The 15127-nt window shown below is 48.4% G+C and overlaps 5 protein-coding genes across 5 annotated transcripts; 1 reads left to right on the top strand and 4 right to left on the bottom strand.

The window, feature by feature from the left end:
* Positions 1 to 378: 378 nt before the first annotated feature.
* GIQ15_03786 (serine/threonine protein kinase) lies at positions 379 to 4921 on the bottom strand (the record flags this gene model as incomplete). Its single annotated transcript, XM_033551203.1, has 6 exons — positions 379 to 1775; positions 1839 to 2306; positions 2448 to 2494; positions 2547 to 2936; positions 3144 to 3365; positions 3444 to 4921. The coding sequence occupies 6 exons, from the start codon at positions 4919 to 4921 to the stop codon at positions 379 to 381; spliced, it is 4002 nt and encodes a 1333-aa protein (XP_033408364.1).
* Positions 4922 to 5402: 481 nt separating this feature from the next.
* Positions 5403 to 7118, top strand: GIQ15_03785 (uncharacterized protein; the record flags this gene model as incomplete). Its single annotated transcript, XM_033551202.1, has 1 exon — positions 5403 to 7118. One exon carries the CDS (start codon positions 5403 to 5405, stop codon positions 7116 to 7118), a length of 1716 nt encoding a protein of 571 aa, XP_033408363.1.
* A 789-nt stretch (positions 7119 to 7907) lies between these two features.
* Positions 7908 to 9061, bottom strand: GIQ15_03784 (mitochondrial phosphate carrier protein; the record flags this gene model as incomplete). Its single annotated transcript, XM_033551201.1, has 4 exons — positions 7908 to 7921; positions 7981 to 8336; positions 8416 to 8835; positions 8916 to 9061. 4 exons carry the CDS (start codon positions 9059 to 9061, stop codon positions 7908 to 7910), a joined length of 936 nt encoding a protein of 311 aa, XP_033408362.1.
* Positions 9062 to 10219: 1158 nt separating this feature from the next.
* Positions 10220 to 11935, bottom strand: GIQ15_03783 (uncharacterized protein; the record flags this gene model as incomplete). The annotated part of the gene is made up of 1 exon (XM_033551200.1): positions 10220 to 11935. One exon carries the CDS (start codon positions 11933 to 11935, stop codon positions 10220 to 10222), a length of 1716 nt encoding a protein of 571 aa, XP_033408361.1.
* Positions 11936 to 13105: 1170 nt separating this feature from the next.
* Positions 13106 to 15107, bottom strand: GIQ15_03782 (uncharacterized protein; the record flags this gene model as incomplete). The annotated part of the gene is made up of 7 exons (XM_033551199.1): positions 13106 to 13772; positions 13838 to 13992; positions 14051 to 14139; positions 14242 to 14621; positions 14671 to 14939; positions 14993 to 15024; positions 15080 to 15107. The coding sequence occupies 7 exons, from the start codon at positions 15105 to 15107 to the stop codon at positions 13106 to 13108; spliced, it is 1620 nt and encodes a 539-aa protein (XP_033408360.1).
* Positions 15108 to 15127: the final 20 nt, after the last annotated feature.

Here is a 15127-nt window from a genome sequence, read left to right as displayed (position 1 = left end):
TCTCCAGACGTGCGCAGGCCTAAGGTAAGTAGCTGTATGCGAGAATCGTGTTAGCCCATCTGGCAAAACGCCAGTCGACAATGCCATAGGCACTGTCTGTAAGCATCAGCCCGTATAAAGAATAATATGACTGTCTAAGCTAAGAGTCTTCCGAGTTGAGGATGAGAAGATGAGGTCAAAGCTAAGTAGTCACATGATCATGGTTACATAAGGGAATGGGGCATGACTTGGGGTTTAGGGTTTAGGGTTTAGGGTTATTGCAAGAGCTACCACCCGCAAACTGTCCTTATATACGGAGTATCTTCCACTTCAACTATGTAAAGGCCTTCGCAAAGCCAGGCTTGGCTGGGACAGCTGGATTAATCTATTCACTTCCATTTATTCTTCTTCCACCTTAGTTTTCCTTGTTTTCCCCAAAGCTCGAATTCCTAGAAGCTCTACTTCGAGTTTATATCCTGGAGTGGTGCGATAGAGCCCATTAGAACCGTAGCGAGTAGTCTCCCTAACCTCTACCCATACAGCCCTTTCATCGCCATTTGTTTTCTCGGCAATATTCTCGTGTTCAACTTGCCCTATATCTGTCAACATTACGAGAATCTGACGATAGAATTCACGATCAATAAATTCCACGACTTCGCTGCCAGGCTTTGTTTCGGGGGTTTCTCTAGCGTTCTTCTCATCCTGTGCTTTGACTGCTGCTTCTAACATCCTCAAGTCTGGTCGCCATATATCAAACTCATACATTTGGCGAAACTGGTGTATGAGATTTTCCCGCCAGTTCTCTGTCTGGCGCGAAAGTTCGTATAGGATGGCCCATCGATCCTTATCAGGCTGTGTCTCCGCTGTAAACCCAAGGAAGTACAGGTCCGTTATATCCCAGCCGTCTGGTTGATTGAGTTCTAAAAGTTTTGTGTTTGGCGGTAGCGCTCCAAGCTCACACGCTCGCTTGCCCCCGCGGGACCGCAGCATATGCAACACCCCTGGAGCACCAGAGTAGGCTTCAGCCGCCCGCTGGGCTGACTCTGCCGTTTTACCGTGGACATTTCCGTCGGCCAACGCCCGCTTACGGGCAACAATTGAGGTATAAGATGCGAGTGATACTAAGTGGCTTTCTCGCCTGGCTTCAATTTTATGCAGCGCTGAATCCAGTACGGTGTATAATGGTCGCGTGTTAACGAAATTGTTTATATTGCGCTCAAGACCTAGATCAAGAAGCAACTTCACCGTTTTCACTCGACCAGCCTCTGCAGCTGCGGCAAGCGTTTGGATTGCGCCGGAAGCTATGAGGAAGTATTTCTGGTAGGCCTGTTTGATATCTGTCATGTCGGGCTCCTTTTGTATAAGGTGGGATAATAGTTTGACGATGAGATCATGGCATTCCTGGTCGCTGAAAACGATGTTGTATGCGATCGGGAAAAAAATATCTTTCTCGTCATCAGCATGGATGACAATATTCGCCCCCTTTTCAATCATGTATAATGCCCGGCGTTCGGGGTTGCTTTCTGTATAAAGTGCCCCAAACAACGCAGTCCATCCGCGGCGATTTCGTGCATCAATAACCGGCGGCGGAGAATGGGCAAAAATAATATCAGAGGCTCCTTCAAGTTCATCTTCAGGACGTTTACCTAAAATAAGGGTATGGAGGGCAGTATTTTCGTCAAGCCTCGCTGGAGCATCGATATCTTTCGTCCTCTGACAGACACTTTCGAAAACAGCAAGAAAAGAATGGGGATAGCTAAGTTTAGAACCTTGAATCCGTGCCCATCTATGAAGAACTGACAGATACAATTCATGTTAGTTCCATAGTTCAGTAGAGAATCGGGACAGAACGGCCTCACCTGAATCGCCATTGCCTGTTTCGACATTAGCTCCCGCTGCTGCTAAAGCACAAACCACTCCTCCGTCACTCTCCTCTGAAGCCATGAGGATCGGAGTCATTCCCAGGGGCACCCGGGATTCTGCATCAATTTCCGCTCCTGCGTCTTCCAAGAGCCTCGCTACCTTTGTTGTCCGTTCTAAATGCTCATTCCAATTACCATGGCGTATCCAATAGTGCCAAGAGTAATCCAAACTACCATGATGGGCTGGCGAATAAAATCCCATATAGTGGAAGATATTTCGACCCTTGGGATCTATGGCTTTCACATCGGCACCTCTGGAAAGGAGGAGTTCCACAAGCTCAGCCTCACCATTCCGTGCTGCAAGAAAAAGTGGCGACGAGCCCATATCCGAGTCCTGATATGTAGAATTGATATCGGCGCCCAAGTCCAAAAGAGCGGCCACGGCTAGCTTGCTGCGTGAAAACACTGCCCAGTGCAATGGTGTTCCAAGTGGGAGTTCGAATGGGCTGGGTGGTGCATCCATGTCAGTTTGACTCCAATAACTAGTTGGGTGATGATGGGGGCGAGTTGTGACTGAAAAGGAATACTGAGAGCAACGAAACCTACAAATGTGGAATTTGAACTCTTTCTGACGCTCCTCCGCTGTTATCCCCCTGTATTGAAAGCATTTGAGAGTCAACCACGGCCCCTGCTTCGCGAACCAACCTAATTGCAACTCTGTGAATGCAGTCCTCTGGAAGGGTAAATAGCCAATGAAGGGCTGTTAATTTCTCTTTTTTGGTCGCAACCGATGCTTTCGCGCCCTTGTTGATAAGGTAATCTATAACTCGAACATGACCTGCTTGACATGCTTTGATTAGAGGCGTCTCGTGGTTATCATTTTGGATATCTGCTGGAAATTTCGCATTTTCAACAAGACTTTGCACGACGTCGAGAGCACCTAAAGCCGCTGCAATATGTAGAAGTGTGTTTCCTTTACGATCTACCACTTTATTGCCCTCTGCCAACCATGCTGCCGCTTTCTGCACATCTCGTGCCATTTCAACGACGCTTGGCTTTCCTAGAGCTGGATCCATGGCGAATCCGCCAGCATCTCTGAATTTTTGTCGCGCGGCTTCAAGCTCATCCTGAGTTACCGTTGGTGCTGGTCGAGAAAATAAATATCCTTCAGAAATAGCTTTCAATGTCCAGTTATCCAGGACCTTGTTGTTAAACACAGACTTCCTGCCGTGAGCATGTATAATTTGAGCATACACAGCTCGCGCTGGCATAAAGCCACCCCTAGCAGATTCTGTTACATACTCCAGTAGCGAGTCAATATATGACTCTCTTCTGGTGATACTCTGAGCTAACCCAAAGAGAGCGTCTCTGGTCAATGAATCTTTGGAAGTCCGATACTGTTCTTCCAACTCCTGAACAACCGAAGTGTCAAGACGCCGCCAGAAGTTAGCGCCTTGGTTATGCATCTGATCAATAGACCCAACATAGAGTGGACCGCTATGACGGATTTCGGAGACGAAAAACCTATTTTCAAGTCAATAAACGGCTAAAAGCCCTCTCGTGGGAAGAAATATAGTGGCAATAAAATGAATTCTACTATACCAAGATGAATATGCGGAGGAATCGAATTTAAGAAGGTCAGGACTCGGCCTGGCTCGCGACCAAGGATCCTCGGCGAGTAAAGTCCTAAGAGCTCTTGTGATATGCATTCGAAACTGGAATGAAAGTGATTTCTCTTCCTTGAGAAGATACATGGCGATATCTATGGGACTTTCACTGTCCATATCCAGATCAACTGGTTCAGCCTGCTTGGTGAATATAGATAATATCACGAGGCCAAGGCTATAAGAGTCGTATTTGAACATGATGTCGGGTTGAAATGGACCCTTAGTCCATTTAGAAAAGTTTGGAATTTCAGGATCAATCCAGCCTGGTGTACCTCTATAATCTTCAGATGTTAACTCACTCCCAGGAATCTCCATGTCCACGCAGACACCAAAATCACTAATCTTGCCACAAAAAGGAACTTTATCGCTTCGAGATTCCTTGAACACGAGCACGTTATCAGGTTTTATATCCCCATGGACTATTCGAAGTGAATGAAGCGCTTCAATTCCAGCGGCGACGTCTAGAGCAAGCTGGTGCTTGATATCTAGTGGATTATCGCCAGAGAGTGTCTTATTTTTCTCTTTAAAGAAATCGGTCAAGGTCATAAGGGCACATTCCATAAATAAAACTGGGACGGGCGTGTCTGGTAGAGGATAGTCATATCCCCAGGCGACCAACTTGGCTAGATTTCGATGATTGCGAAGCGAAGGGTTGCAAAGCGCTTGCACCTCAAGCTCCAGTGTTCGTAGCTGAAGGCGATACTCATCCCCTGCGGCAAACCTCACACCATCATCCCTCGTCAACGGCACGTTCACTCTCTTAATCACTAAGCCTTCTGTTCCAGTAAAGCCAACGTTATCGCGGAAAACAGTGAACTGGGCACCGGACCCTATCTTAGCTGCACGCATCTTCAAGTTGAATTGCCGCAGATGCCGTGGTCCGCTGATCCCGGTTCGTGAAAGGATGCTAGTAAAGTGAGATAGGGTGCTCATGTATTGATGATCCATATTGCGAATGGATGTCACCTTTTCTTCCAGCGGGTCAATCAACATGGGGATCCCAGCGTCACCTGAAGTACTCTCCTCATTAACCCTCAACGCGTCCAATGCCTCATCCAGTATGTTATCGCCATCGTAGTCATCCTCGTTGCCAAGATTAAGATCAAGGTCGATAAGATCTGATGCGAGGACACCGTCTTCTAGGGTATTTAATGCTCCCGCGAGCAAATCTTCACAAGGCTCATCAAGTTGAAGTTCGTCGTTTCCTAAGGTATTTAATGCCCCCTCGAGCAGATCTTTACAAGGCTCGTCAATTTGAAGTCCATCATCTCCTAGGGTATTCAATGCTCCCGCGAGCAAATCTTCACCGGGCTCATCAAGCTGGAGTCCATCGTCCCCTAGGGTATTCAATACTTCCCCCAGCAAATCGTCACAGAACTCCTCAGGTAGAATCTCATCGACTCCTGGGGCCATTTTGAAAACAACCAGCGCCAGTGAGCCCCACGGTTGAGGTTATAGGGAGTTTGCTAATGATTCTAACCGAAGCAGCCCAACGAACCTTGAGAGACAGATCCTCTATACCTAGCAAAAGGGGAATATGGGAAAGAATCGCAGGCAGGAAAAGGTACTCCCTAGATTGTAGTAAAAAAAATACCCAGCATCTTTTCCCCCGTCGATGTCAATGTCTCTGTGCCTTCGGGGTGGTAGTCGAATAGCGATATCGTAGGTGAATACGAAAATAATATTTTTTTCGATCAGGCTGAAGGATTCAGGCTCCGTTTTCCCAACTTAAATAACGAGCTCGACCAAAGAACTTGCAGCACTTGGCAAGGCATGTAAGAGACAGGAGGATTTACCCCTCCGTAGAGCAGAAGATATCTCGAGATGGCTCCCCGTGTGAAGAAACAAACGAGTTGCCCCCCATCCCAGTTCTCACGATCGGTTTGTGACAAAGATGGATATCTATGGTACAGCCGCTACGGCGCTGCAACACGTCGTTCAGGTAACCATCTTTATCAAGGGTGTGATTTCTGACATCAGAGAGTATGATAACGACCGAGCCACCATCGACCTCAAGCTCGACCTCCAACTGACTTCGCTCGAGTTTTTCCGCCGGAGATTCCTGCACGAGAAACATGGCCTGATGCTTCCGGGAAATCTGCCCGAATGGATTGCCGATACCATCTGCAAACTGCTGGTGAAGCTGAACCGGGTGCTAGCAGAATATCAGGTCGTCGTCGGGCGGTACGAGGATTTTGACGATAAGATGAGGGAGATGAAGGTCAACGACGAACCGGAGACTGTGAGCAAAAGGGAAAAGTGGAAGAAGTCCTTCTATGAACGGGCGAAGTCTCACGCCAAATCGCTCAAGGTGAAGGGGTACGACTGGTCGCTTTTTGAAAAGAAGAAGCTGCTTGCTATCATCGAAGAGTATCAAGGGTGGACAAGCAGTTTGCGAGACCTGATGCAGCACTTCTCCCAGGAGACAGTCTACAACATCGCAGACTCTTCCACATCGCCGTCACCTTCATCCGACCTTGAAGGCACGGGCCTGGAACATGTTGTTCAACGACAGAAACTGGCGTCAGCGCTCCCGCCAGACGACTTTCGCCAGCTCCAGGGAGAGATTGTCGAGGAAGACGCAGCTTCCAGCCGCTTCCGGCTCACCCGCTGGACGCACAACGGAGAATCAACGCAGGTTCTGGTCGAGTATCGGGAGTATGACCGTCGCCTACGGTACGATGACTTGGACCCCGAGGAGATTGCGGAGCTGAAAGCGCCGGTGCGAAATCTTGCATGGCTCTTACAGAGCTGTACCTTCCAGGATGCAGGCGACCCCGAGTCGCAACTCCAACAGCCTGCCATCTACTCGCTTCAGTGTCTTGGATTCATGGATCAGGCCGAAAAAGAGCGATACGCCTTTGTTTACAAGCTCCCGTTCCGCAAGCCCGACGCTGAAAGTAATGAGCTACTCACACTCCACGATCTGATCACCAAAACAGATCCCAAGACTAGAAGGCCGTTGAAAACGTCGCTGTCAGATCGCTTTAGCATTGCACACTGTCTGGCCCTGACCCTTTCCAACATCCATGCATCCCTCTGGCTGCACAAAAACATCTGGAGCCGCGGCATCCTCCTTTTCCAGCAATGCGATAAAGAGGGCATCACGCCGCTTGAAATTCAGCGGTCTCTCCCTACTTCCACCGACGATGCTGAGCGGCCACAGGCCGTCGCTTTTATAGGCGACTGGGGATATGCCCGTCACATCGAGGGGGCAACCGACATGAAGGCTGATTTTGAAATTGAGCCCAATCTATACAGACACCCGGAGAGGCAAGGCGCACCGACACGTCAATTTGCACCACCGCATGATATTTATGCCTTGGGTGTAGTGTTGCTGGAGATTGGGCTATGGAAAACTGTTTCTCAGCTATTCGATGCGCGTATCCAGGTTGGGCAGCGAACAGGCAAATTGCCCAAGGCGAAGGAGGTGAAGGCCGTTTTGATAGCACTCGCACAGACGGAACTACCTCGAGAAATGGGGAGTGTGTATGCTGCTGCAGTTATCAAGTGTTTAACGGGCGACTTTCGAAAGAATAGCGATGTAGAACTGTCCTTGGACTTTAGAGAAAAAGTAGTAGATAGCATTTGCTTGGGGATGAAGCTATAATACTATAGTCTAGCCAGCCCTTAACTGAGTCAACAATAAGCAGGTATATGGATTAGCTTGCTCGCTTTGGATACGGCATGGCCTTTCAAGTCCCAATCATCGTGTGCCAGGGAACTGCTGACCCGAGCAATTTGGCTTCTGTGACGGCAATTATATTATGTGAGTTCCTATATACATTGTTTCGTCAATGTTCTATCTTTACTTTTATCTTCCTTAGCTCGAGGTTAATAAACTCTAGTTATCTACCACGTACAGCGATCTCTCCTAGATACAAGACCCATGGCGGCACAGCTGATCCGGGCGAACTGGGATCACTTGGATAGACTGAGAGGTTAGTTGTGGCTGTCAGTCCCATCCTGATTATAACGTGAAGACGGCGAAATCGTGCCGCCTGCGTTCCAACGGAGCATCTTTAACAGCCTGCAGTCGCCACAAAAGAAGTATGAGATTGTAAAGTGCAGAGGCCATATGAACTTTTTGAAGGATGTGAACCTTGATGAGCTCCTAGGCAGCCAGCCGGGATTTCTCAAGGATCTTATGAAACTCTCACTCGGATTAGGCTACTCAAATCCATATACTCGAAGCTTGTGACGAAATAAAACTTATTGCTTTATCTATTGAAGATTCTAACATTAGTATGCAAGGGGGGTGAACTTAACTTTAAATTCTACATAATACACAAGAGGCGCAACCAAAACGAGGTAGATATAGCTAGGCTCATTCTCTATACTAATCAAAACATTCAACGCTTACTCTAAAATAGGAAATGACATCTAATGTTCTTTCGCTCTATTTTGTAGCACCTGTGACGAAGTTAGTTTATATCGGTTTTAGTTGGGAAAAAAAGAAGAAGCACACTTACCTAGGAACTTCTTGATATCGCCGTAGATGGCGAACTGGCCAGCAGTGAGGCCACCAACCATGAAAAGACGGGTCGGAAGACCGGCGAAAGATCCACGCAGACCAAGCTCGCCAGCAATCTTTATCAGCCTAGAGACGGTGCCCTCACCGGGCAGGCCCTTGGTCTTATTGATCTTGGACAGCATGGTATCGGCAGGCTGAGACACGATGGCAGCCGCAAATCCGCCAATCAGGCCAGATCCCAAGTTCACGGCAGTCGAGGCGCCGGCTGACATTTGGAACTTGTCTTCAAACTGGCTCAGGATGGCCTCGGAAACCTTTTCGAAAGCGACAAACTTCGTTATCGTATAAGGAACCCTGTGCGTAGGTTAGCCTTCGCTCGTCATCATGTTGCCTTTGTTCGACTATGAGAAAGTCTTTAATCAAATCAACGTACTGCTTGAAGAGGATGGGACCAAAGCCAGAATAAAAGGCGCCGATGCCCTCGTTCTTCAGGATCTTCCCAAAACCACCAACCAGGCCATTAGCGAAGCCGGGTGTGGAGACAAGGCGAATACGTGTTGCTTCTAGAGGGCACAGCGCAATCGAGGCAAAAAACTCAGCACAGCCAGCAGAGAGCATATAAACAGCTGTGCGATTCTGTTTGGCCTTCTCTGCACCGAGAACATCGATAAGCCTCTGTTGGAAGAATTCGTAACCGCCAAATTTAAAGGCGCCTTGCATGAAATAGCCCGCAAATGTCGGGCCGAAGCCCGTCGCTAGAGCGCTGATGCCTTCATTGCGGATAACCTGGCGGAAACTACCGATCATGCCATGGTTGTAGGTGACGGGATCTAGCTGGATCCTCGTCTTGACACTGTGTGGGAGTTTTCTTTGTTTTAGCCGATAGTGGGGATGAAGCCAAAGCTGGAGCGAGAGCCACCCGAGAACACGTACACGTCGACCGGAGTAAAGGCGGCGTGGGTGATGGAGCAGCCCAAAGCACCGGCAAGCGCGAAGCGAGCGTAGAGGTTGATGCCCTCCGGCTTGCTCTTCGTCGGCTTGCTCTTCGTGAGCTGGGAGACGGCAACAGGGGCAGCCATTTTGATTGGTCGTGATAATGAGTGCGCGACACAACGATAGAAATAGTTATAGGGAAATTTGTCTTGACAGCGAGTGGACTTGGTGTAAACAGTTCTATATATCTATAGCGGAGATAAGCATCCACGGCGGGAATAAGAGGTCACCTGACTGCTTACCCCTGAACACCACGTGGCCTTATATCCGTTATCTCCAGATGAGCAACAACGTCCAACAACATCCAACATCCAACATCTATGCAGTATCAACATTTACACAGCTTTCTCTTCTCTCTTCTTGGCTGTGATTGGGTTAAAAGAGCCATTTACGGCTGTCTTGGGCTTTTCGGCCTTGATAATTGGCTACACTGACTCATTATGCATGGATATTGCATGGGGCGTGAGTTCCCAACATCCAACGCCCGTGTCTCTTGATACCATTGGCTATCACCCCTTTATGATGGCTTTAAGTGAGACTGATTCAAAGTCAGCAACGGTATACCCATTCAGCTTACTCCGTATAGGTCCCTGCGTATCGTGGGGCTGCGAGTTACAGGACGAAAGGGTGTTCTCCCAAAGTTCGCTGTCTGATCTCTTGTACTTAAATCAGGGAGCTAACCATGCATGACACAGGGCTAACCTTGTTAACGCCCGCCCTGTTGGCCTGCTAATTTTATCTCGCGGCTTATTGGGTAATTCAACGCGCTATGGCAGACAAGCCAATATCTCCGGATTGTCCACGTCGATTGGCTTTGGTCGCCTCGGAGGTTAATACGGCCGCCACTCGGAATATTAATTGGGGCGGCATCCTTGTTTTGGAGTGGACGTTTTGTTGCACCACAAGGGACAAAACGGCCTAGTGTCCAATGGGAGCCATCAGGTATAAGGAACGAGTCGTAACCACAGCACAGAGAATCTCACATATTTCCGTTATGATGGGATGATGCTCATGAGGGCGTTTGACCCAGGCTGCACCTGAAATCATCCACCGATGGCTGCCTAGGGCTGCTATTAAGAAACGCACGGGACTACGCCAATTCATTGTTCATAAAAGTTTCGTTGGCTCCCGGTAGCTCGGGTGAGCGCAGACAAGGCATCTATCAGACAATAATCTATCTGTGTTGATGAGAGACAGCTCAAGTCATTCGCATATAACACCGTTTTACCATTCCTCCCTGCCCGCTACCAAAAGATCGACCCTTTCTGTGGAGGGCTAACACAGCCCACATCCGCGATCTTGAGCTGAAATGCATTATTTACATGAGAGTATCCCTCACCATTCATATGAGCCCCTCCACCCTGAGCAACTTCGTCACTGACAATCCCATATCTAACTGTCCTCTCGCCAATTCTCTCCACTAATGTTCCTACGACTGCATTAGAATCCTCGCAGTTTAGGAGCGGAGAATCAAAAGCTTTTGCAAGTTCAATGGGGCTCATAGTCACCCGCCGTCCCAAATGCCAAAACCCATGGAAGGTGAGCGTGACGGCAATAATCGCGAGTGCGGTAACTAATAACGCGATACCTAGGAATTGCCAATGCGACTGGTAGACAGGGCGGGTAGCTATCTCTCTTGACATCACTTGTTGAATGTCCGAACTATTTGCGGCTGCAACTGCAGTCCGAAACATGAACTGCCGTGCCTCCTGAAGCAGCTGCTGAGTCGGATCTTGGAAGTGAAGGTGACACATCCCACTGTTAAAGGCATCATTGGCCTTCAGCATATCCGCTACAACTGCAAATTGGGAAGCAGTGGAGCCTGTGCTGAGGACCTCGTAGCCCACCGCCCCGATGAAACGCATATGGGATGTGGAGGCGAATCTGTTATTGAGTGCAAACCACAAGCCCCCAAGGACGGTTGGACCTTGTCGGGGTCCATAGAGGTTGGGATCGACATTGGTGTGAGACTCGAAGACGTCGTCGAAAATGGTGGATGATGGGTCGAGGGATATGGTGGATTTATTACCGTCTATGATGACGGGGTATTGAACTATTGCACTGCTGAGAGAGCAATTCCGAACTGTCAAGCGGCCGGAGCAATCAGGTGTGTCTTTGAATTGGATATTAAGGCTCATATTGTTTGGCGCGGATGCCGACCAGCCAAAGGAAGACATGAATGCATAAGTCCCGTTGACTATGGCTGGATCAGAACCGGGGTCAGAACCACCTGCAGGGAGAACGCTGAATGGAACATCGTATGACGAGCAGTTGACTGCGAAGCCAGCGCCTCTCATGCCGGCTGTACATTTGCCGCTGGAGCTGCAGCCCGTGTTTTTCATTGCGATCTCGGTTCTGCCGTAGTAGTCCTGGACGATAGGTCTGAAATTCTCGCTAATCATAGAAACGGCATATCCACGCCCGCTCAGATACCCTGTTGGTATGTCTAGGTGCGTCGCAACTGACAGATTCAAGCGAGCATTGGATACCACGCTAGCTACCACGACGGTAGATGCCCGCTGCAGCAAAGGTCCGTTGATAGGGACCATCGCTATAAGGATACAGGCCAATGCAATCACATTGAAGCGGCGGAAACTGGTGATTGCTCCCCAGACGCTGTTGCCAAAGGCCCAGGAGCGGTGAAGATCGCCTAACTGGGTGTCTGGTTTGAGGGCCTTCCTCCACCAAGCGGTAGTGACGCCCTCGGTGAAAGCAAATTGGAGTGCGATGTTCGTTATAGTGTAAGCAATAGACAGGTAGACTGTTGGTTGGTATTTCCATTTTGAGATCGGCTGCCCGTTGGAGGCAACGAGTATTCCGACTGATGCTCCCCCTCCGAGTATTGATACCAGCAGAGCACCAAGGCTCAGCCATGGGAGTCGAGCTGCAACTCCTGGGCGCCAGGGATTGCCTTCGCCAGTGTTCGTTGAGGCAAAATGTTTTGAATAGCGAACTTTCATATTGACATGAAGCGTGGATTATGGCTGTAGAAGTAAATTAGAGCAAGTGGACGAGGAGACGCAAAAAGGGCAGATAACTGCTTCCAGATCACTAACAGAGTAAAGGCGGGTGTCCAGGGATTTCTAAATACATCATGCACGATCTTTGGCCTCCGCACGACAGTGGCTTTGGCTCGCGGCTCGCGGCTCACTCCACTGGCTCGTCTGTAAAGCATGGCTGAGTTCGCAGGAGATGGATGCCGGCTACAAGCTTAAACAAAGGTTAAGTGGATGGCTGCATTTGATTTGTTTGACGGAAATAGTGAGGCTTGAAGCTTAATATTAGTTGAAAGTCAGTACAAATATGAAGAACTGGCTGTTCCTGCGCAGATAATGAACCAAGTGGCCCATTCTGGGTCAGGAATCGAGAGTCGTGTTTGCCCGTGTATTCTTTATACTCTAAGAGTATGTTGTTTGACCGATAGAAGCAAAATAGCAGAGTTATGCTCAGTGATATGTTGTGTACACCAACCACATGGTTTTTAGTCTATCGATTATTGACTTTGTCTACACCTCTTTTTAGTTATATTAGGCTACTAAAATACGATATATCAGCCTTAAACAAAACGTCGAGAAAGTTAAACAACTCTATATAACTAAATACTGCGCCTGTTGTTTTAGCGAGTGCTCGGTGCCCTTCATTGGCGAGACTTTCGTCTAGAGCCGCAAGGCTACACTCAGGAGTCTGCGGATTTGTGGCTTTGTCGAGAAAACATTCCAGATCAGGTGCATCAGTGCCAATATTCACCGTCTTCAAAGGTCGTCGCTGTTCTTACTGCGACCGCCGGACCCATTGTCCTTTAAGGCGTTCCCAGCACTCAGCTTTAGACCTGCTACAAGGCACAGCATCTTGACCAGAGAAATGACCGCTGATACGTGGAGCTTTTGCAGCCACGACTGTTATAGTTCTATGGAATGGCTGCTCTCCAATTCGATAGGTAACAAGTCTCTCTGCTACCAATCAGGTTAATTATAACCTTTATTTTGACTATAAAGTCGCGACCAAACATCCAATATATTCACAATTTTAGTTCCTTTTTAAATGTTAATAGAGTCTGCTTGATCAATACGAAGTCTCTCAAGAAGCAATCTCATAACGTAGTTTTCTCCGCTAGCACTCTGCTCAACCCTCTATAGTTCAACATCAATCGCAGCCTCTAACCCCTTGATTACCCGCTCGACATAATGTAGGCTTCCGCTTTCGCGCAGCATCTTCAGTATCAGCTCTTTCGCCCCCTTCTGCAATTTATCACCCTTGCGCCTTCGCTCTTGTAGCATGGCCTCAAGGCAGCCATTATATTTCCGGGACACCTTCAGAGCATGGATTATAGCCAGCGAGAACTTCCCCTCATCCAGATCATCGCAGAAGCCTTTTGAGGAAATATAATCGTCAGAGACTAAGTTACAATAACCGTCGCGAATCTGAAAATATCGACCTAAGAGTATTAACAGGTTATCGAGATGAATCTCGTGGCCACAGCTCGCCTCAGCATGCATCAATCCAGCGATAAGACTGAAGAGGCCACCTGTCCTGTGGTCGACCATGTTGACATATTGAGCTGTAGTTGGGCGGGCGACGTGCCGAGTCCAGTATAAGTCCATACTTTGGCCGACATGCAAGCGCCGAAGTTGGGCATCATAGATTGTGGTGGCCTTTGGGCTGCGAAGCTTTCGAAGTTCTTCTAGAGAAAGCACAAAAAGAAAATTTGCCGAGTTGATAGTTTGTGCTTCACCAAAAAGTAGATGGACTGCCGGGCTCCCTCTACGGAGGGCAGATTGATCCTGAATATCATCCAACCTGGTTTATACAGAATGTCAAAACGCTGAATTTTATGCAGAGGATGATACCCACAATCCACTTACATCAACGAACTGCTATGGAGGTAATCAACAATGTTCCGGATTGCTGTTAAGGACTCCTCGGGTACATCTAGCCAGATATTCAAGGCCTCAATTGCTGCTTGACGGACACCCTTTGATCCCAAAGAGCAAAGGTACTTATATGGGGCCAGTACCGCCTAGTAGTTACACGGCTAGAATGAATTATTCAGCTTAGTTATCGGACGTTCTACATACTTCAGTTGGGAGATCCCGCACTTTTGTATTCGCGAAGGAGAACACTTCCCCGTTACCCAGAATTGAGGCCTGAGATGATAAAACCTCGTCTAGGCCGGAAACGGGTGGTATAATCCCATCTCAAAGGCCTAGACATGGAGCTTCTGCAAGTGCGGTATATTCGGGCTGGTGATATCGAGATGCATAAGAACAGAAGAAATGGCTGCCACCACCCAATACGGCGGTGATTTTCAGCCAATCCTTTGCTCCCTGGGACAAATCCGGATTTTTCCGTTCATAAACCTCCTTGCTCTCTAGGAATTCTCTCTCGAGGGAGGTTATCGCCTGGGCAAGTATCTTCTTTGCCTCCACCTTGTCGACTTTATGCTGCCTCATCAATACCCAAATGGAGTTATGGATTCCGTTCATACCCTGGCTCCTTACATATACAGCATACTCCTTCTCATAACTGTAGTAGTCGTTACTCAAAATAAGAGCCATTAGGGCCTTGTCGACGATAGGTTGCAATTCGACTCTTTCCTCATTGCTGATTTTCACTCCTGACACAAAGCGGCAGACTTCCAATGTCGAGCTGGCGCCGGTTAGAGTAGGCATCGCCAACGGATGGAGAGCAAACGTACTAGAGCCCTCCATCTTCGAAGCGATATGGCATCCACTCCTCGAATGTCGCAAACTCATTTGGTACACGCGTTCCGCCTCCTCGATCCAGCCATCGATGCCATTGCTTCATGACCCAGAATGCATCGTCTCGATCAATCTCAACCGCCTGCATAAACATCCTAGCTTCCATCTGCCGTTTTCCCCGAATACCCTTGACTATGTGGCTTGGGAGGGCAGCGTCTGTTCCTTGACTATACGAATCGGCAAGGGTATGGTTCAGAGCCACGGCCTTGTACGCATCAGCTGGATATACATCTTATAACTAGTCAACATGAGGCTCACCTCATCTATAGTATCAACACCATCGATCAGATCTGCAAAAGTTAGTTGGCTCTTCCAGACAATGTAATAAGGAGCGTATGTTCTCACCATCATGAAGAAAACCGAGTTCTTGCATCCGTGTCGCGATCTCGATTC

Source organism: Arthroderma uncinatum (genome assembly GCF_011692745.1).
Source record: "Arthroderma uncinatum strain CBS 119779 chromosome Unknown scaffold2, whole genome shotgun sequence".
NCBI classification, from domain to species: Eukaryota; Fungi; Ascomycota; class Eurotiomycetes; order Onygenales; family Arthrodermataceae; genus Arthroderma; species Arthroderma uncinatum.
Note: the sequence above shows the minus strand (reverse complement) of the source record. Positions and strands in the feature narration are given on the sequence as shown.